Source organism: Castanea sativa, chromosome 5, assembly GCF_040712315.1.
Source record: "Castanea sativa cultivar Marrone di Chiusa Pesio chromosome 5, ASM4071231v1".
Taxonomy (NCBI): domain Eukaryota; kingdom Viridiplantae; phylum Streptophyta; class Magnoliopsida; order Fagales; family Fagaceae; genus Castanea; species Castanea sativa.
In genome coordinates, this window is record NC_134017.1 from 40,238,031 (window position 1) to 40,260,345 (window position 22,315).

Consider the following 22,315-nt stretch of genomic DNA (forward strand, 5'->3'; position numbering starts at 1 on the left):
TGACAGTATGGTGTGGATTGGCAACAAACGAGGTGTTTTTTCTATCAAAAGTGCCTACTATGTGGCGCTCCCTATTGTAGAAATGGACGGAGGTAGGGGAGAGCTTAATGGGTGATTGTAGAACTCCCTTGTGGAAGAAGATGTGGCAACTCAAGATCTCACCAAAAGTCATAATTTTTGCTTGGCGAGCATGTATGAATGGCCTCTCTACCATGCTGAATCTGGGAAGAAGGGGAGTCAACATTGATGGTTTATGCCCCTTATGTGGAAAAGAAGTGGAAAGCACCATACATGCCATACTCTTGTGTGGTAAGGTTAGAGAGGTCTAGTGGAGCTGGCAAGCTTGCCCTGTGAATTTAATGGCTGAAAACTATGATTTTGTGGATGTGGCCCTACGCATTCTCTAAACTGGCACACCTTATGACCTGGAGGTGTTCTTCACTACAGCTTGGTCAGTGTGGTATAGCAGAAACCAAGCAATCCATGAAGGAAAATGTCTGCCTTTCTCACAAATCTGGGGGTATGCTCAAAGGCTGCTGGGAGATTATAATAGGGCCATGACTGCCTACTTACTAAAGCACCAGGCCCCTAATGTAGGGTGGGCAGCTCCCCCTCCTGGAGTATGCAAAATTAATGTTGACGGAGCAACGTCCGAGAGTGGTTTATTGGCTAGTGTGGGAGTGGTTATTCGAGACTGCAGGGGTATTGTAGTTGCAGCAAGGGGAAAACTTCTACCTGCTCTGTATTCCGTTGAAGTGACTGAAGCATATGCTATCGAGGAATGGATTAAGTTAGCAAATGAACTGCAGCTACCTAGAATTCTGCTGGAATTTGATTCAGCTACAGCAGTTCAAGCGCTGAATTCCAGATCTTTTGGAGCTGAGTCTGGTGTTATCCTTCAAGGGGCTCTCACCATGCTGTCTACCTTTAGAAGTTGGAGTGTGAATCACTTGAAGAGGGACTATAACAGGGCAGCGCATTGTATAACTCAAATTACTAGAAGCATGAGGACATCTCAGACATGGGTTGGTTGTACTCCTCCTAAAATTCAGAATATAATACTTATTGACATGTCCAAATGTTAAATCAGGGTAGTTCAGTTGTAGTTTGTTTCCTTTTCTCTGTTGTACTTCATCTTTATGTTTAATGAAAGCCTTTTAAGGTTCGGTTTCAAAAAAAAAAAAAAAAAAGAATAGGAGAAGATCCATCCCAACATAGGGGACATGGAAATGGTCAAATTCATTCCCATTCACTTCCTAAGCTCAAACCTTCAAATCAATAAAACCATTCCCATAAAAAGAGTAAGTGAATGCAAATGCAAATCACACTAGAAACAAAAATAATAATATCTCTTTCTCAACTTACTACATATTTCAATATCTATTTTTTTTTATAACAAAAATTTCTTATTCAAAAAATCGAAACATCATAGCCCAAGTACACAATAAGTATTAGAGGGTAGCTAATAAAATCATTTAGAAGTATACAAATCCAAAATTTTAGCATATGAGAACAAGAATGAATAATTAAGGCAACCATTCAATCCTATATAAACATAATAAAAACAATTTCAACTCCAAAGGAGATCCCTTTTAGTCTATATAATGCACAAAAGAATTGCACCCCAAAGATCATACAATGATGTCTACCAAAACATGTTCTCCAACACTCCCAACATATCTAAGAGACTTTTAGGCATAACTCAATGTATCTTGAATAATGAAAACACAAGTGACTATAGATTATGTGCATAGTGGCAATGAAGGAGCATATGGTCAATACCTGCCACTATTTCCTCCACTTCAACTCTCTATTTTCACTAAAACAATTGCATTACTATTCCAATTCCACCACCAACAATAAACTAAAGCAAAAAAAAAAAAAAAAAGAACACAAAGTACCAAACTTATTATAAGGAATGGACCAAGATCTGAAAATTTCAAGTAAGCCAGCATATTAGGGCCATAGAGAAATAAAGATCCTCATTTTGTCTCAAGAAGGAACTGCCAAAAAGATCCCAAATCTAATTAGGCTTATTAGGGCTGTAGAGATCAAAATCAGGGATAAACCCATGGTATAAATCCAATGACTTTCCTATAACCTTGTTGTAAAGGAAGTAAGAGAGCAATTCATGGTCACTGGGGTCAAAGATGAACCAATGATATCTGATCGAGGACTAGGACTGAGACCCATCTTTGTCTTTAGGGTTAGGATTAGGGTTTGATGGTTCCTGGTGTCAACTGTCAAATATAAAATTGGGGGCGTTGGTATGTACGGACTTAGTTGGTATGAAATAGTAATAGAAACAGAAACAGAAACACTCTTAACATGGGTGCGGTTAGAGTTAGGGTTTACTGGAAGTCCACAGAGAGAGAGAGAGAGAGAGAGAGAGAGAGAGAGAGAGAGAGCAAGCAAGAGGGTTTGGGTGCTTCAGCGCTACGGCCATAGCCACATTAGTATTGTCTTGGTAGCCTTGAGCAGTTTCAGAGCCCCAATCGTCTGACAGTGGTGGTAGGTGGTGACATCCATAGCCCTCGGACTGGTGAAGAAGAAAGAGAAAAAAGCAGTGGAGGAAGAAAGAGGAAAGGAAAAAAGAGCCGTTGGGTGTTGCGGGTTGGATTGAATATGATATGGATGTTTAAATAACTAGTTCAGGTGTTTTTTTTTTTTTTTTGGGAATAAATATTGCTACTTATATTGAAAATCAGCCGAATTAGCAAATAATACATCATAGAGGTGTGGTGGAACATCCTCCACCCACACTAACAAACTTCTAACATGTCTAGCTAGGTTTTGGGCTACTTTAGGTTGGGTTGGGCTGGGAGAAGAGAAAGTATATACCGACTTAGCATTTGAATTGGTGTTTCTAAACCAAAAAATAAAAATTAACATGTTTCTACAAAGTAGCATATCAACCTACTAGATCAACACCAATAAAAGCTGAAATTACCCTTGAAAATTTTAAAAGGCCCACCTATTTCTCCCTCTCTTACTAGATCAATTCCATTGATTTTAGGTTGATTGTGTTTGGATTTTTGATTTTGGGTTAATTGTTTTTGGATTTTGATGATGTTGTAATAGATGGGTTTTGGTGGTGGTGGTTGGGTTGCAATGGTGGTGGTGGTAGGGTTGTAGTGGTGCTAGGCAATGTGGTTTTCTTCTTCTTTCTCTTCTTCTTTTTGGACATTGGAGAGATGAGGGGAAGAGAGAGAAACAATCTAATCTGTCTAGTGAGATTGGAGAGAGAAAATAAAATAAAATAATAATCATATAGAAAGTTACAATAGATAGACTGATATGGGTAGTTTTTGAGCAAAAATGTGTAAAATTTGCAAATTTTTCTATTTTGCATTGACTAGTGCAAGTGCTCTTAAAATTGCAAAGATCACTTTTCTCTTCTCAGACTCTTCAATGCTCCCATATTCCAATCTAGCATTTCTTTCACACTCCGATTAGGTCATCAGCACGGCCATTGTTTGGCATCATCGACTGGCATTTTCCTTCATTTAGTAAAGCTAGCTTCTTCTTGGGCCTCAGTGGATGACGTGATTTCAATTTTACCAGCCAAGCTCCTCCAGTGAAGCTCATGGTGGTCTAACACAACCTCCCGAGAGACCCAAAACCCACAAAATAAAATCCTATCAAACTTAAAATTCTCACACTGCCCAAAACTTTCACACTCTACTTGAAGTTTTCTTTTCTTAATGATTTGGATGTTATTATGTTTGTAAAAATGAAGGTTTGGTGTTAACAGATGAAAACAAGGGAGGTTGGATTACATAAGAAAAACATTCGGGTTATGTAACTTAAGGCACTACTAGAACATTCTTGACTATGGGCTCGTCAACAAGTTGGGTTTTCTTTAGGCTAGTCTTGTAGTTTAGGCCATTAAGTTTAGCCGTGCTTTACATAGTATAATTGTTATTCGTATTGCTTACACTTGTTTATAACTTCCTTTTATCATGTCATTTCTTTTATCATTGTTGGTCTCATTATATGATTTAGCTTTAGGCCACCATGCCATAAAGTTTACCACTTGCTTGAATTCATGTAATGAATTTGATTAATAATATTGTGTCCATCGAACGATTAATTAAACATCGAAACTGCAATTATCTAATTGACTAATGTGGGTATCTATTGTAAAAGCAACATTAGATAACTACAAGATAAGTGTTATGAACTATCATTTCAACTCTCTTTTATATCATAAACGCTATTAATTCTTGCTTATTAATCTTTATAAAAGGGGGAAAAAAAACTCTTTTTGGGTATAATACACAAATAATTTATTATTTTTGATTCTGTATACAAACAAAATATATATATATGGGAAAAATGCCCATATACCCCCTAAACTTTCAACCACTGGCCAAAAGACCCCTCAACTTTTATAAAGGCCAATTTACTCCTTAAACTATTCATACTTGCCAAATTAATAAATCTGTTAGTTTGGTGTTAAAAAACTAGCGTTCAAATCATGTGAGAAGCACACAAAAATTACAAAGGTGAATCAGCTTAGTTCTTTTTGCTTATTACAAGAACTAAAGAAAAAAAAAAAAAGCAAACCGACTCATCGTCGAGCACTGTCACCATGAACACCATGTCCGCCTCACCATTCAAGTCGCAACTATTCCATCCAAACGATGTCATTTACAGCTCTCTCTACAGCTCTCCTCCGACCTACTCGTCCGACTCGCTGAATTCAGACTCGGTCTCCAACTCGAACTCAAACTCTAACTCTCGGACCGTACAGGAGCACCAGGAGATCGTGAACTAGAATTTGTTGTACCTTACTCGCCTTCGCGAGGCCACCGAAGAAGTGGAGGCTCTCCGCCAGGAGAACAGCCACCTCCATGTCGTCAACCGCAAGCTCAACAAGCAACTCAGCCTCCTCATCCACGCTTTGCTTCGCTCCTCCACCACCTCCAACGACTTCACTACTGTGGCGTCGTTCTCTGCTCTTAACTCCGTGTTTCAAAGGTTGAGAATCGGAGGAGTTGGAGTTGGAGTTGGAGGAGGAGGAGGAATGAACGAAGGAAGCAATCACGATCACGATCAGATCCCCTGGGATGACATGGTGGTGGTGCCAGATCTGATTAAGAGTCCGACAAGCATAATCAAGAACGGAAGGCTCCAAAATGCTGATGTGGAGCACTTCTCATTACTGAAGAGTATCTCTATTAGGTCCAATCGTCTTCCTCTCTCTGAACTTGGCTTTTTCTTTCCCTCCCAACTAAGCTGATTCACCTTTGTAATTTTTGTGTGCTTCTCACGTGATTTAAACGCTAGCTTTTTAACACCAGACTAACAGATGTATTAATTTGGCAAGTGTAAATAGTTTAAGGAGTAAATTGGCCATTAAAAAAGTTGAGGGGGTCTTTTGGCCAGTGGTTGAAAGTTTAAGGGGTGTATGAGCATTTTTCCCTATATATATATATATATATTGTTCTAAATTGTAACTAAATAAAATAAACAAACACAACATACAAACTGAAATTAACAGAAAGGAAAAGTCCTTTTTAATCAAGGGTTGTATTTTTTACTCTTAAGATGGATTTCGTCCCTCACAGTGGTTTTTTAAGTCTCTTTTGCCTCTTAAGATACAATAATTTCCTACACATAGAAGCATTGTAGTATGTGTGCCTAACTATATCTCTCTCTGAAAGACTCCTAGGGTCCGTTTGGTTGGAGAGCAGAAGGATAAACAAGTGGGAGGGTAGAAAAAACAGTACTGGAATGTAATTTGATCTCAGTAATTGGTTGTAGCATAAGGCTACAACCCTACTCAATAAAATAAACATTACTACGTATTTTGACAATCCAACCGTTGAATTGCATGTTCTTTATACTCTTAATACATATGTGAACTTTTGTGTCAGTCGGATATTATTTACTATATGATCTATAAATTTATATTTTATGCATAAATTTAAACTACAAAAACTTGTAATTTAAACAATTTATTGACAACATAGTTATTTATCTTTAATTTTTTAGAAATTTTGCAAGCATAGAGGATATAAGAAGAAGGTGTAAATTAATGGTAGATTTGTCAAATTTCAAATCCAATAGAAAGATATTAGGTAAGGTTGTAGCCTAAGGCTACAACCAATTTTGTAGCTAAATTTTCTCTCTCTCTCTCTCTCTCTCTCTCTCTCTCTCTCTCTCTCTCTCTCTATATATATATATATATATATATATATATATATATATATATATATATTGTTAAGCAAATTGTTACTTCTTCTTTGAAGAAATGATGGTATCCAAAATCCAATGGCAATTACGTATTGTCATTGGGGGGTGTCTATACCATTGAGGTCATTTTCCAACTAGCATGCATTTGGGAAAGAATATTATTAGTTAGTATGCGTTAGAAACGATTCAGTAAAATTGCATCTTGAGTCTCTTAAACTCGAGTACAATGTAGCAACTCGAGCCTAAAAGGCTCGAGTTCTATGTGCTGGCACAGTTGAGGTTGAGTCTAAAATCCATGTGAAAATTGAGTTTTAGACACTCGAGTTCCGTTTCGTGGAACTCAAGTTTTAGACACTCGAGTTCCATTTTTTCCTTCTCTGTTTTCCCCTCGCCATGTTCTCTTCGAACCACCATGGCCAATGATTTTTCTAACTCTCAAAACCCCAAACCCACTTCCGAAGACATCAAACCCAAAAACAACAAAACCAAGCAACAATACCTGACAAAAACATCAAACCCAAGTGCTCTTCGGTTCCGAGATCAACAAACCTAAGCCGCTCTGGTGCCAAGATATTATGAATCCATGGGTTTGGGTTGTTGCTTCGACGCCGAAATTTGATGAATCCGTGGGTAGGGTACAAGGAGAAAAGGAAGAACAAGGAGAATGAAGGAAGAAAGTAGAAAATAAAGAATCAGAACTCGAGTGTCTAAAAATCGAGTTCTACATGGTTCCATATGGAAAATTGTTCACGTCAGTTGTTTCTTAGCTTCGGAACTCGAGGATTTAAGACTTGAGTTCCACCCTGAACTCGAGTTTTTAAAACTCGAGATGCTATATTCCAACTTTGTTTTGTCAACGTGCCCACTAACAAAATTATAAGAAATTTAAAGTTAAATGGAAAAAAGATTCATGTACCATTACTCTTAAAATAAATGAAAGGCGTAGTCCGTATGTTATTTGAAAAAGGGTCCAGTTAATGTGTGCCCTAAGCTATCTATTTTTAGAAACATTTTATGAAAAATTGAAAAAGCTGTAAAACTTTCTCAATTCCTAATAAAATTTTTTCCAAAAATAGTATACTATTGTCCTTGGTGAAGTCAGGACTCAGGCGTGAGTGGGACCATCGGGTGTACTTACTAGAAAGAAATCATCTAAGACCCAATCTTGTGCGTCGGTTAGGCGTCCACTCTACTACATGTGATGATGACTCATGTGCTGCATGCAAAGTGCATTTCTCTCCACAGCAGAGTAGCCTGAGCTAGACAGCTAGTCTTGCTTGTTATGCACCGAGTATTTCTCTCTCTCTCTCTTAATCACTATGGTGTTTATAACTTGGGAGACCCAAAATTCTTATTTTTAAGCTAATTTTCCTCTATGGTTTTAGGCACTTTTTGGTTCTTGAAATGAGAGAAAATGAATTTTTGAATGAATGAAATTTAACTAGTTCACTTCTTGCTTAGCTGAAGGTCTCAATATGTTTTGATGTGGTTTTTGCTTTATCTGGTTCCTTGAAACCACTTGTTGGAAAAATAGCATGGAGTGAATAAGAAATTGATATTTCTATGTTCATTTGAAGATAATATTAAAAGTGGTAAATATCCTGAGTCCCACATAAGAAAGGAAATAGATAATAAATGAGTTTATATGCTCATGAGTTGGACATTGGGTTGGGCTTTTGGCATATGTGGACTGGGCCTACTTGTCCAAATAATAATATTTTATTATTTTAATTTGTTGAGTCAGTTAGTCTATGCACAACGGTTATTATTGAAACAGAGTGTCTGTTCAGTAACGTATAATTCTGACATAGTCCCTCATTCATAAAAACTATTTTTTCAGAAAACTCTCCCAATGAGAATATTTTTGTGTATTTCATTTTGTATCAAAGAGAGAGAAAGAGACATTAAGTAGTTCGCAGAGCACGACCTTGTGTGCTTTGTTTTCGTGTTGTAGATCATTTTATCCTAGGAGGCAGACGTCCATAAGTCTCAAAGCACCACAGTGATTGTGTGAGGGGCGAAATCTGCTTTAAGGAGATTGTGTCAAACACAAAACTTGATCTGAATTGTTCATCATTCACGCATTTGGTCTGTGAGTTTTTAATTATTTGCAGATTTCTCTTTATATATATTCAGTATTTGTTTATTGTTTTTTCTTGTACATCTATTTGTGTTATTGTTTATTTTTAGATCTGTGTATTCTTCCTTTTGCTTTATCACAAAAATAAATTGTTGAAATAAACCCAGCAGTCTTAAAACAGATTTTGAAATGTATTTTAATTTATTTTTGTGATTTAACGGTGAAAGGAATTTGTGTTTGTTGTAAAACACTAAATTGGTAACAGTAGATACACTACGCGAAACTTAGAAAACTGGTTTTGTGTTTATCGTGTACTTGGATCTTTTGATAACGTGGGTTACGCTTCAATGAATTTGGTATTGTTAGAGCACTACCATCAGGTGTGTCAAATGCAAAATATTTGGCATTTGACACACCAAACACCACTATTCAAGCCTCAAGAGGTGTTCCAAATTTGTCAAAAATTTACAACATGCTACAATATCGTGATAAGTTTGGCACAGTACGGACCAATATAGCACATCTGTTTATTATTTTTTTATTCATCTTTCTCTCTCATCTCTCTGTCAATCTCTTCCTCTCTTTTTTTTTTCTCAAACCCCAATCCTCTCCTCTCTCTCAACCTCTCATCTTTTGCTTTCTCACCCTCACTGCTTTTCCATGCCGATGCCGACGCCGACGCCGACGCTGACAATCACTTCCACGCCGATCTCTCTCTAGCAATGGTTTTTTCTGTTTTTTTTTTTTTTTTTTTTTTTTTGGGGGTGGTTTGATGGGTGGGTTGGGCAATGGGTGGGTTTAGACAATGATGTGTGGGTTCAGATTGTGTTGGTTGGGTTTGGTTCCGACGAATGTGGGTGGGTTCAGATGGGTAGATCGATGGTGGGTGGGTTAGGCTGTAGGTGGATTCGGGTGGGTTAGGCTATGGGTTCCGATGGATGGGTCGGTGGTGGGTGGGTATGGGTCCGAGGTCTTGGTTGTTGAAGCTTTTGCGGTTGGGAGTAATGTCGATGTCGATGACGGCGATGACAAGGTTGGAGCCAAAGTCGGACTCTTTGAGGAGGCCGGAGTTGCCGGTGGTTTTGAGGCCGAGGAATTGAGGGGAGAGAGTGGCGTGGAGGTAGTAGAGAGTGTGGGGGGAAGATGGTGGGTTTGAAGTCTGGGTTGACTTGGATAATAAAGGTTTTGGGTTTGGAAGTGGGTGTGGGTGAGGGTGTGGAGGCTGTGGGTTTGTCGAGGTTTGTGGTTGAGGTGGTGGTGGTGGTGGTGGTGGTGGTAAGGCTTCCGATTTGGTGTTGGTGAGCTATGGGTTTGTTTTGAATTGTGTTTTGGGTTGTGGAGGATGTGGTGGTTGTGTGGTGGTGGCTATTGGTTGTTGGCAGCTGTGTGGTGGTTGATGATTGTGTTTGATGAGTTGTGAATATTATTTTAATATATTGTATATATTATTTTAATATATAGAATTATAGAATAGAACATGTGATAAATGACGTATTGTAAAATGATGTGGTAAAATAATAATGTATGTGTTTTGATGTGTTAAAGTGGCATAATTTTACAACGGCTGGTGGAGATGCTCTTAGTTGATCTTTCCTTCTTCCTTTTTATATTATTTTATTAGAGCCTTTTTGTCTTATATGAATCCTTGGTTAACTAGCTTTGATTTATATCTTTGCTGGGTTTGTGTCTATAGTGTTTGATTTTGAAGAATAGTTGGTTTATAATATATTATATTAGGATATTTGTATTCTTTATTCTTTGTTCGACTGAGCAATATATTTTTTGCAGGATTGTGTTTCTTAGATACTCTATATGTAAAATTCTTTCACTATTTAAATATCTTTTGTATAATATACTATTTGATGCTAAGCTTGTTTGTCTTATTTGCTTGGCTGGACTATGTTTAGAGTCTATAGTTTAGTGTATGTGTACTGTGCAGCTCTTTTTCTGCAATCCGGTATATTATATATTATATATGCTATGATCTTTCTTATTCACATGGTTCTAAACCCCTTACGCCATTGGCTATGTATTGTCTAGTCTTCTAAGTACTTGTCAGTTGTTGATTTGTCTTTTGTACAATTTCATGTTTTTTTTTAATTTTGTTTGTAGTTCTTTGGTACTTGTGTAAAACACTTTTACCATCGTGATTTTTGTTATATGCTGACATTGCACAGAAGTTAGATGGCTTCTTATATTGTATATGATCTTTACTTTAAAGTGATACTTGAATGTAGTGCCGTGTTTATATATTTTGGTTGTTTTATATTTTGGTTGTTGTGTAATTTAAAACAATGCTTCAGTTGGATTTTGAGAATTCAATCTAATGGAGTTTTATTTTTACAGAAATGTCAAATGAAATTGTGCATGTTGCTACCCCTATTAATGTTCCTGTTAATCGTGGAGAAAAACTAGAGAAATTCAATGGTACTGAGTTTAAGAGATGGCAACAAAAAATGTTGTTCTATCTCACAACCCTGAATTTGACAAAATTCTTGTATGAGAATGCTCCAAAACTCAAGAAAAATGAGACAGATAGGCAAGTGGTTGCCGCTGTGGAAGCATGGAAACATGATGACTTCTTGTGCAAAAACTATATTCTGAATGGATTGGACAACACATTGTATAGTGTGTATAGTTCAACCAAGAAAGCAAAAGAATTGTGGGATTCCTTGGATAAGAAATACAAGACAAAAGATGCTGAAACTAAAAAGTTCATTATGGGCAAATTTCTGGATTACAAAATGGTGGATTCCAAAATTGTGCTTACTCAAGTGCAAGAGTTTCAGGTAATCTTACATGAAATATATGCTGAGGGTATGTCTATAAGTAAATCATTTCAAGTGGCTACTATCATTGAGAAACTGCCTCCATCTTGGAAAGATTTCAAAAATTACCTGAAGCATAAGCGCAAGGAGATGCGGCTAGAAGACTTGATCGTAAGATTGAGAATTGAGGAAGATAATCGCTCTTCAAAAAAAGCTGTAGGGAATCACTACATGGAATCTAAAGCAAACATTGTGGAGCATAATAAGAATAAGAGGAAGTACTCTGGTGAAAGTTCAAGTCAAGCAACTAGTGGGGGTAACTTTACAAAGGTCAACGGAAAATGCTATGTGTATGGCAAGATGGGGCATCGTGCTAAGGATTGCCATAAGCGTAAAGATCAAGGGACCAAAAAATGCTTTCAGGCCAACATTACTGAAGTGGAAGATCTTTCTAAAGATGTGGATGATATAGACCTTTTTGCAGTGATTTTTAAAGTGAACTTGGTAGGAAGAGATACCAAGGAATGGTGGATGGACACTGGTTCTACTCGCCATGTATGTATAGATCATAATTTATTTTCTTCATACTATCATGTGGACAATGGAGAAGAAATATTCATGAGGAATTCCTCAACTTCTAAGGTTGTAGTAAAAGGAAAGGTAATATTGAAGATGACTTCAAGCAAGAAACTTACTTTGAATGATATGCTGCATGTGCTAGATATTCGTAAGAATCTTGTTTCTTGCTCACTTTTGAGTAAGAATGGTTTCAAATTGGTCATTGAATCTGACAAGTTTGTACTCACAAAGAATGACACGTACGTGGGAAAGGCTATATAAGCAATGAGCTTTTCAAAATTAATATAGAGTAAATCTGGATTATTGCAAGTGTGGATTTGGTTTGTAATAATTTAAGTGTAATATTGTAGTTGTGTGATATAGAGATGACTTATATTTTTTATATATATATTCAGCCAGCTTGTAGTTAGTAGTTTACGTACCTTGTATTGTAAAGTTGACTTATATATGTGTTGATGTAAATATCTAGACTACTTTATTACTTTTCGGCTTCTCTATATTTGTGTATAAGATTCTTTCAACTTTCTTCTTGTCTGCTTTTTAGAGAAAGTAGCTTGACATATTACAGAGGGAAAAGGAGTTCACATGGCCTAGACATATAAAGTGACATGATAGACTTGTAAGATTTTTAATATGCTTAAGCCATGTGAGCTTGTTTAGTGTCAAAGTGAGGCATTAAAGGAAAAACATTCCCATGTGTGAAAGGTGTTGGATATATTAAAAGGAAGAGTTCCTTTGCTAATATTATATTCTCTAACCTCAAAGAAAATGTGTAAGACACTACGGATTATGGAAAGGTCAAATAACCTTTTTATAATTCTTTAAATGTGGCGGTGTCTTCTTAAAAAGGAATGTGGTTTATTTAAAGAGGTTTTGATTGAGAAACAAAACAATGATATGAGAAATATGCTACCTATTTCTAAATGTGTAATTACCAATTAAGTGTCTTGGTAGTACACATAGTTATGGTAGGTCTTGACATATTTGTCAGAGACATATTACCATGAGGCAGTTGCTCTCAATTGGAAGTTGTTCCAAATTATAAAACGGATCCGTAATTAGTTGTTTGAGTGGAGAGCAAATAAACTGCTCATTGAGGGGAATTGGGTTAAAGCCTATAACCTAAAGTTTCCATGATAGTAACCCCAACTAGTTGACTAGAGATCTCAAGATCTAGGTTTTCAAAGGGACAACAAAATTGTGGAGACTATTTTTATCACTATGGAGATAACATCTCCCACCCATTCCTATGATGAAATAGTGATATCTATAAGCGATGTTCAGGGTAAGCTTTGCTTTTAATGATTCTTATATCTTGAAATTCCGAGTGGGGTATAGTAGGATACTCTTAATAAGAATCACCTATATGAGTGTGAAGTGGGCCGCTTCCATGAGAGTTTTAAGGCTGAATTCTCTAAAGCACTTCATGAATTTACCAGGATACGTTTAGGGCCGAAATGAACACAACTATAAGAACGAAATATTTCCGAAAAGGAGCTGTGTGAATTCTATTGTCTTGGTATACACAAACGGTTGAACAGTTCAAGACATCATGTTCATTGGTTAGCTAGTATATCCGATAGTCTTTTACAAAGGAAAGGTCAAAGCCACAAGCTACTTCTCCCGATATAGTAACTTTTCTTCTACTCTCTCTGTGTTTGCATCATCATTTGCATTATCATTTGCATTGTGTTTATCAATCTCTATTCATGTGGGGGATTATTAGAAAAATAACATGGAGTGAATAAGAAATTGATGTTTCTATGTTCACTTGAAGATGTTATTAAAAGTGGTAAACATCCTAAGTCCCACATAGGAAAGTAAATAGATAATATATGGGTTTATATGCTAATAAGTTGGATATTAGGTTGGGCTTTTGGCACATGTGGACTAGGCTTACTTGTCCAAATAATAATATTTTATTATTTTAATTTGTTGAGTTAGTTAATCTGTGCACAGCAGTTATTACTAAAACAGAGTGTCTGTTCAGTAACGTATAATTCTGACATAGTCCCTCATTCATGAAAACTATTTTTTCAGAAAACTCTCCCAGTGAGAATATTTTTGTGCATTTCATTTTGTGTCAAAGAGAGAGAAAGAGACATTAAGTAGTTCGCAGAGCACAACCTTGTGTGCTTTGTTTTCGTGCTGTAGATCATTTTATCCTAGAAGACAGACGTTCGTGAGTCTCAAAGCACCACAGTGATTGTGTGAGGGGCAAAATCTGCTTTAAGAAAATTGTGTCAAACACAAGACTTTGATTTGAAATGTTTATCATTCACGCATTTGGTCTGTGAGTTTTTAATTATTTTCAAATTTCTCTTTATATATATATTCAGTATTTGTTTATTGCTTTTGTCTTGTACATCTATTTGTGTTATTGCTTATTCTTAGATCTGTGTATTGTTCATTTTGCTTTATCACAAAAGTAAATTGTTGAAATAAACCCAACATCACTCTCATATTGTTAAGCATTTCTAACTTGGGATTTTAATAAAATATATATATATATATATATATATATATATATATATATATATATTTCCTCCCTTTCATATTTGGAATTCAATTTAATATGGAAGTCCTCTTTTTGTGATTCCCCGCCTCCCCTGACCCCCCCCCCCCCCCTCTTTTTTAATCTAATATGTTGAAGTGAACAATAAGATTAAGCTAATTTAGAAAAGGAAGATGGGAGGAGAGGTATTGATACCATATAGCTGGGACTAAAACCATAAGCTTAAGCTTTTAGGTGAAGCAGTGTCCCTAAGATGTTATATCCTCAACGCAAAAGAATTTGATGCTTGATGGCACTGATTTTGTTCACAAGTTATTGGTACATGTAAGAAAATAGAGAAATGGCCAACCCATACAGATACCCAAAGAGTTTGCCAATTTATGACCACATTGATATGATATATATATATATATATATATATATATATATATATATATATATATTTGGTGGAAAAAGTATTTCTAGTGTAGTAGTCTGGTAATTTTAATGTGTAAATGACTAAATGATGTCTTAGAAATAGTCAGGCAAATCTTAAGTCTTCGTTTTGTTTCCCCATTTCAATATCTCCTCCAGATCATGATGCAAGCATTATTTTTATGAGTATCTAAAAATTTATGTGCAATCTCAATCTGGAAAATAAGACCCAGAAAGTGGACTTCAATTTTGTCAGTTTTGGCTTCAATGGAAACTTTGCTTTCTGAATATTATTATTGAATCTTTAAGGAGTTTTCTCATATATGTGAAATGGATATGCTACTGAACCTGATGTATTGATATTTTTACTTCTTCTTTTCTCTTGTTGAGAGAAACAAATGCATTGTGGTTTCTATTCCAGACCCTTAATTTATGTCTAGTTTTGATTTTATGCCTATAGAACTTGTAAGCTTAGTTGGATCTGCTTTACCAGCCCTCTTTCTGGAGCTGGAAATTAAATTCTGCATATAGTTCCTGTGCTTGAATTTCAATGTAATCTGTAACTTCCGGTGGCTAGTTGTGTTGTGTTGTAGGTAGATGTGATACATGTAAATTTTTCTTGGTATGGTTGTATCAAAGGCCATAAATCCTTACATTTATGTTTCCAATGTTGGTCTGGGAATTAGGGAATCCAACACGCACTGCATAATAGGGTGTCTTAAGCTATAAAAAGCATTCAAATGTCTTTAGCATACTAGAGAATTACACCCATATCTGCATAATTATATGCATGTCATTTATGCTTTCATTAGCTTTGTGAATTTTTTTAAGATTATAAGAGTTATCCTTTGTCCTTATTTTTCTTTCCTTATTGCCCGATTTGTTAATGTCCTTGCAGGTTACCAAATTGAGTTGCAAAAATGGCAGATGGGCCACAACTTCCATCTGTAATCCAGAAGATAAGAGTGCAACCTTACCTATCCATCAGGCAGTTTCCTAACCATCAAGCCTGGACTTCATGCTTACAAAACCTTCCCAGTGCTGGCGGGTATGCGATCGACATATTGCACAAAACTTTGCTGCCAGCATATGCTGGCTCTGCCTCCTATCTTGCTTCACCTCTGCTACCAGTATTTGTAGGAGCTCCACTGGAACATTCCATGTTCTTTTTGGGGTGGCAACTGCTCCAATTGGGAGAGTGAAACTCATGATCCAGTGCCAAGATGAGATGATCAAGTCAAGTAGACTACCTAAGCCTTATAAAGGAATTGTGAACTGCTTCGCCAGAACAAGGGATAGGAAGCCTCATGATCCAGTAATGAAGGCTTCCTATCCCTTTGGAGAGGCTACATCCCAGCAGCTTTTCCTTTAGAGTAAGTTTCAGCAATTTTTTCTTTTATAACTTATTGTCCATTGACTGGACTTCTTAAACTTGATTTTGACCATTAGAAATTTGTAGACGTTTTTGTTGTTTATTTCTTCTTTGTCTCATCTTAATCTTGTTTATTAAATCCACAGTATTTATATGTACAACAGGTAATAAGCTTTGGCCTTCACAACTATTTTCTGACTTTATCCAATTTCAAGAAAGACAACGATGGCTACTGGAAATGGTTACTCGGAGGCTTGGCAGTAGGAACTTTTGCTGATTTAGCAACTCGTGTTGTTGTTTATCCCCTGGATTATGCCCAGACTCGCCTAGCCAATGATATCAAGACAAACAACAAGATTGAAGAAAGGTAATTCAAAGGCTTAATTGATTTCTTCAAAAAAACTATAAGATCAAATGTCATTGCTGGACTGTACAGTGGATGTGCTATCTCATGTTTTAAAAGCTTTTTAAGTCGTAGGGTCTACATTGGCATACATGTTTTCTTCAGGCCGGTTCTGTTACTCAGCTTGCTCTGGTTGCAGGTCAGTGCAAACATGAGAATTTAGTGTCATTGGGGTTATTTCCTTGATGACATTCATAACCCTTATACCCAGCATGCATTGCCTTTTTACAAACAAGGTCACCCTTGATTTATTTTTTCCAAGTGTTTCTTGACAAATTCCTTTCGCTCTCTCTTTTGTCTTAGGTTACATTTGGCTTTCCCAATATTTTTAATTTTAATTGTCTAGGTGGCATCTTCATTTCATGTAATTCAGAGATTTTTTTAAAAGGTTTTGCTATTGCTGATAAGTGTAAAATAGCAATCCATTCATGATACAGAATTATGTTGACTTACACTTGCTGTTTTTGCAGGAAGACTTCTTGGCTGCAACAGTAATGGCAGTGGGAGTTGTAGTTTGTCAAAAGATGGCAACTTACCCATTGGACACTGTAAATAGGAGGATGATGATGACCTCTGGAGAAGTTGTTAAGTATCAGAGTTCAACACATGCATTTGCAGAGATTATCAGGAATGAGGGTGTTAAGTCCCTTTATAAGGGTGGAGGTGCATGCATCCTCGAAACAATAACTTTAGCTGCTATTTTGACTTTTTTTGGCAGAAGAATGTGGAATTATTTTCCCACAAAGAAGTCTAATTCTGCTGCTGATAGTGTGTCCGCAAAGAGGAATGGATCGGCTGGTGGTGGTCAATCTGTGTCAACTCTCGTCATTAAATGGACATATGGTAAGGACTAGGGGCAACTATGGTGGAGGCCAACGCAGAAATTTCACTTCTGAGGGGAACAATGATTTAGGTTTTCTTTACAATTAGAGTTCAGTTGACAGTCTAAGAAAGGTCTTCTGTAATCTAACAATAGTACTTAGGTTTATGAGTCTGGGCTTAACCTCTTCCCCGTAGTAAACAAATGAGTTTGTATTGTGCTGACTTCTAAAAATTGGATTCTCAAATTACCATCACTTGAAATCAATAGATTTACTGGAAGCTTAATAGCATTAGATCGTCTAATACATTGTCTTTCATATTGAAATATTTCTCTTAGTCAATGATCTGAAAGGTCTTTTGAGTACTTGCATCTGAGTGTGTGAATGAGAATTGATGCTCACCTGAGAAATTTTTAGTATGTGCACTCCCTCTATAGCAATATTATTTGTTATTAACTAAAATGTGTGGGATTTTACTTTTGATGAATGCTCTTTCACTGATTTGCACATTTAAACTCAGTGCAGAACGAGTCTCGAAAGAAGTATATTGAACTTTAAGACTAGTTTACTAGTTTTAAACTTCATTTGGGTCACTGGGTGCAGGATTTCATTACATTTGGAAACCTGAAGTGATTCACAACCTCTGTGAGGAATGATTTTGCCTGCAAGTGTTCTAGCACTACCTAGATTTATCAATTTTGAAAGTTTCTTCTTGATTGGTGTTGACAGAAATGGGATATTGAAAATTGCAATGATTTCTTCTTGGTGTGAGAATCTGCCATTGCATATGACTCTGCTTAGGAGAGTTAGGACTAGTTCCACACTTCGGCGATTAATCAATACACAGATCATTAGAGAACTTATATTGCTATAAAGTATTTTGGATCAAGTTGAATGGTATTGTGCTTTGGGTCAAAAGAAGCAAAAGAAGACAGAAAGCCTATCAATTCAAGCATTTGATATTGTGCTTTGGATTAAGCTGAATGGTAAACATACAATGAAACTCACGTAACCAAGCCTGAATAGACAGAAGAAGGATTCAGTCATTTTGTTACACCCATTTTGGGATACGAAGAAGAAAAAATCGAAATAATCATTTTGTTACAAAATTAGGTCAAAGGTGAACTAACTTTCTTCCTTCCCAATGTAAGGAGCCTGGCTTACACAGTTTGATGTATAAAATCTACATAGAAGAATAGCTTTGGCAAGTGCCATCACTTCCACAGCTCTTCCATTGGGATTCCACGGTCACGCGCAACATCCCTGAACTGCCTCATTTTCTGCACTGCAACAACTGTGGCTCTTGCATTGTTGAGGGCATTGTTACTCCCCAGTTGCTTTCCCAAAGCATTCTCAACACCTGCCAGTTCTAGAACAATTCTTACAGCCCCTCCAGCAATCACTCCAGTACCAGGAGAAGCAGGTCTAAGCATCACTTTCGCAGCTCCATAATCACCCTCAGATCTGCAAATCATTCGCTTGATAAAATCAGTGACAACATTGATACGAGAATATGCTTAGTCACCGTTGTAATAACAATTTGTCATTAACATGTTTATGCAATATCAATATGTAATGTCTATAAGAATGTACGCGGTCATAATGATGCATATTCAGAATACCGTACATATGAAAATGTTATTTTCTAGGGTCCTATACCCTGGAACGTAAGGCTCCACTCATTTTACATGATAACTCTAAATTAAATATCTCTGAGAGTTAAAGTCCTGGAATTTTCATGCATGTTAAAGTCCAGGGGCATTCATCCTGACAGGCTAAGCAGTTTATGCTTATGCCCAGGAGCAAAAACTTCAACAATACTGTATGAAACATGATAGTCAATGAAGATATGTTTCATTCAGCCTGAAATGGAGTCATCTACAATCAATAGATACCAATGAATGAGGAATCCAAAATGAAAATTGTAAGATAAGCCATTTCCTTGGCCATCTAACAGCTACCATATCTCCAAGCTTCCACCTATATCAAGATTTATAATCATTATGACTAGTTGTGGCATCCTGAAAAACTACATAATTTGAATTTAGTGAACAGCCTGTCTAAGATGTATGGAAATAGAGAATCAAAATGCATAATTATTATGCCTGCAAAACACAGATTTTGACACACTATAGTATAGCAAGTTAGCAACAAGCTGAAGTAAAAGATGAACAGCATAGCCGTCCAGTCCCTTTGTTGAGAAAATCTCATTGCATATGAACCGTTCGTATCTGATTAGTTACACATCTTTTTGTAGTATCGCATAAATTAATTTCTAAGATAACTTAGGCAACTCTCAATAGTTTGTAACTTATACAGGAGTTCTGGCTGAGTTCCAACATAAAAGTATTGTTAAATTTCAGCACTATGTAAAACTCTTACGAGTCTTGACTAAGTTTAGGCTCAAAAGCTGCCACCTAATCTACCAACCAAGTTCAATTCCTCAAACCTTTGGCAGCTTAAATGCATCAACATGTAAATTGACATCCATTCACATCTTTCAATCTAAACTTCTTTGATAAGTCACTGTTTCCAAACTGAACTGGGCCTATTTATGATTAGCTATCAATTGTAAACAGCCATTTAACAGCTCCTAATATTCCAACCTTTGGCCAATATCAAGAATTAGAACTGAAAGGCGACCAATTTTTTTTTTTTTCTTCCTTTGAAAATTAGATACTTACAATGTGTAAGGGGGGATTTCAACTCTAGTAGTCTCCGTTTAAGACATCAAGAAGTGCCAATTAAACTACATCGCTACTGGCAAGGTGGCCGATATTTTCTAAGATCTAACACACAATGTCACATTAAAACAAGCTCAACCATAGCAACCAAATTGCAATTCCAATCAAGTCCACATTCACTTTTCACACACATTCACAATTGAGAGCAACAAGAAGACCAAAACCTTAAAAACTTACCTATGTGGGAAAGTAAGGTACTTAGTCATGGGAACCGACACAATATTCCGGCGAGCATTAATGGCGGACTTCTGAACAGCCCCAACAACCTCCTTGGCCTTCCCAACTCCAACACCCACCTGGCCTTGCTTATCACCCACCACCACAACTGCTCTGAAATGCAATTGTTTCCCTCCTTTGACCACCTTGGTCACCCTTCTCACCTGCACAACTCTCTCTTCGAACCCATCTTTCACTTTTTCCCTCTTCGTTTTGGACCCAAAGCCAGTTTTTTTCTGCACCTTAGAGTCCATCACGTATATGTCATTTCCCAAATAACTCTCTCCACTGTAAGCTGGTCCGTACAGTTCTTCATACGCAAGGGCTATTTCTTCTTCGGTCTCCATTGGACCCTCGTCGAAGGAAGGTGGGGCGACAAAGTCTTCAGGGCGTTCGGGGGGGTTGAAGACGGTGTCGGTTTCGTCGTTGGGGTTGAAGTTGTCGAAGAAGGTGGTGTCTATGTCAGAGGATTTGACTGTGAAGGTGGCTGTTGTTGTTGTTGTTGTGGTTGTGGGGTGTGAGGAAAAGGAGTGGTAAAGAGAGGGTTTTGTGGGTTTTGTGAAGAAGGGGTTTCTGGTTTTGGAGAGAGAGATACGAGAGTTAGCTGTGGTGTGGAGGGAGAGAGAGGAAAGGGATGAGAGAGTTGCAGAGGCCGTAGCCATGGTTATGGGTGTGGAGTTTGGATCAGTGAGAGTGAGTCTGAGTGGAGAGAGAAGCGAAGAGGCTTTTTCTGTTTTCTTATCCCAAAGCCAGCAATAGCATGATGTGGAATTGTGGATTGTGAAGAGAAGACTGAGGAGCAATAAGAAAACGACCGTTTTTAAATGGTAACTTCCTAAAAACGGGAGATCGTTGTAATGCAGACAATTCTAAGCACTATGATATAAATTTTCTTCTTCTTCATTTTCTATTTTTTTTATTTTTCTATTATTAATTTTTAAGGAAAGCTTAAAATTCATTCAATAAGAAATACAAATACTAGATACATATACTAGCATTTGGTGTTGTAAAAACATGGGAGACTCCTCCAAACAAATAGCACGTAGGGTTTAACTTTAAACTTAACCAAGTTGTTTATGAAATCTCAAGTTTGGGTTGGGAAAATAATTGTTTATATTCGCTTATTAGTAAATAAGTGTAGATGCTCATTTTTTAGAAGCCCAGCAGGAGGAAGAAGCTTAACAACGTGGGTAGAAGAAAGTGGGATGGAAAAACCATTAAGCCCAAGCGGCAGAAATAATAGATCATGGGTCCATAAAGTAAACAAATGGACTATGAAGAAGTAAATGAGCCTAAGAAGGCCGAGAAAGAAGGAAATAGCAAACCCATGGGCAGTATGGATGTAGAAAAGTGAGAATGGGTCACAGCTGCCATAGCAGGGTCAAAGCAATGTAAGTAAAGAGAGTAAGGGGCAATGGAGAATCCATAAGTCTCAAGGATGAAATATAAAATACTTGAGCCAAGGAAGCCCAATGAGTTAGTAAAAGCCTATGGGAAGCACAGAATTAGAAAGGATTAAGGATGCCTCAAGAAAGTAAACTGGCCAAGGATGCCCAAAAAGAAGTAAGTGGGACGCGGGAGCCCACAAGTAATATATTAAAAGGCCCAATGAGTCTATTGGGCCATCAGAAAAGGGATGAACAACAAGCCTATAGAGGCCGAGCAGTCCCGGGTCAAGTAAGCATCATGACAGGCATGGTAGAATACTATGGTAGGAAGTAATAGCAAGGCTAAATGATAGAACACGGAGAAGGGCACGAAGGAAGGCAAACCCACAATCAGGCAAAGCCCAACAAGCCATGAAGAATGAAAAATCAATAAAGTAGCCCACGCTGTAAGAAGTCAAGAACAAACAGCAGAACAGGCAGACAGACCTTCACACCGCGGTAGGCGTATGAGCAGCAGGCAGATTTTGGACGAGCATGGAAGCAAGGCACGCACAAGGCCCAAACACCACTAGCTTGTACCCAGCCAATACAAAAAGTGGTGGGTTATGGGTCAGAGGTAAGAGGGCATGGTCTGGTGGTGAGGAGGGGGAAAACCTATTTTTGTGTTTCTTGCTCAGGCTCTTTTGGAGGTAGTGTCCTGTTGGGATGACATACAATCCAAAAGAAGCAAAGCTGAGTTGGAACCACTAGGTGCATGCCATAAGGGACGGAGAGGAAGAGAGTACTTACACCGTGGCAGGTAAGAATGCCACGG

At 37.3% G+C, this 22,315-nt stretch overlaps 2 protein-coding genes and 1 pseudogene across 2 annotated transcripts; 2 read left to right on the forward strand and 1 right to left on the reverse strand.

Moving 5' to 3' along the window:
• Window positions 1-557: 557 nt before the first annotated feature.
• LOC142635185 (uncharacterized) lies at window positions 558-5,245 on the forward strand (annotated as a pseudogene).
• Window positions 5,246-15,477: 10,232 nt separating this feature from the next.
• Window positions 15,478-16,300, forward strand: LOC142635186 (ADP,ATP carrier protein 3, mitochondrial-like). The gene is made up of 3 exons (XM_075809387.1): window positions 15,478-15,605; window positions 15,689-15,872; window positions 16,094-16,300. The coding sequence occupies exons 1-3, from the start codon at window positions 15,478-15,480 to the stop codon at window positions 16,298-16,300; spliced, it is 519 nt and encodes a 172-aa protein (XP_075665502.1).
• A 1,794-nt stretch (window positions 16,301-18,094) lies between these two features.
• LOC142636288 (small ribosomal subunit protein uS5c) lies at window positions 18,095-20,935 on the reverse strand. Its single transcript, XM_075810458.1, has 2 exons — window positions 20,075-20,935; window positions 18,095-18,617 (listed from the first exon to the last, which is right to left on the reverse strand). The coding sequence occupies exons 1-2, from the start codon at window positions 20,773-20,775 to the stop codon at window positions 18,368-18,370; spliced, it is 951 nt and encodes a 316-aa protein (XP_075666573.1). The 5' UTR covers window positions 20,776-20,935; the 3' UTR covers window positions 18,095-18,367.
• Between the last annotated feature and the right edge of the window lie 1,380 nt (window positions 20,936-22,315).

Excerpts from the sequence above, each read along its gene's own strand:
- LOC142636288 (XM_075810458.1), bottom strand. The coding sequence starts at position 20,775 with ATGGCTACGGCCTCTGCAACTCTCTCATCCCTTTCCTCTCTCTCCCTC. Across the intron at positions 18,618-20,074 it reads TACCTTACTTTCCCACATAG|ATCTGAGGGTGATTATGGAG; the intron begins GTAAGTTTTTAA and ends AATGATTTGCAG.
- LOC142635186 (XM_075809387.1), top strand. The coding sequence starts at position 15,478 with ATGGCAGATGGGCCACAACTTCCATCTGTAATCCAGAAGATAAGAGTG. Across the intron at positions 15,606-15,688 it reads AACCTTCCCAGTGCTGGCGG|TATTTGTAGGAGCTCCACTG; the intron begins GTATGCGATCGA and ends CTCTGCTACCAG. Across the intron at positions 15,873-16,093 it reads ATAGGAAGCCTCATGATCCA|GTAATAAGCTTTGGCCTTCA; the intron begins GTAATGAAGGCT and ends TATGTACAACAG.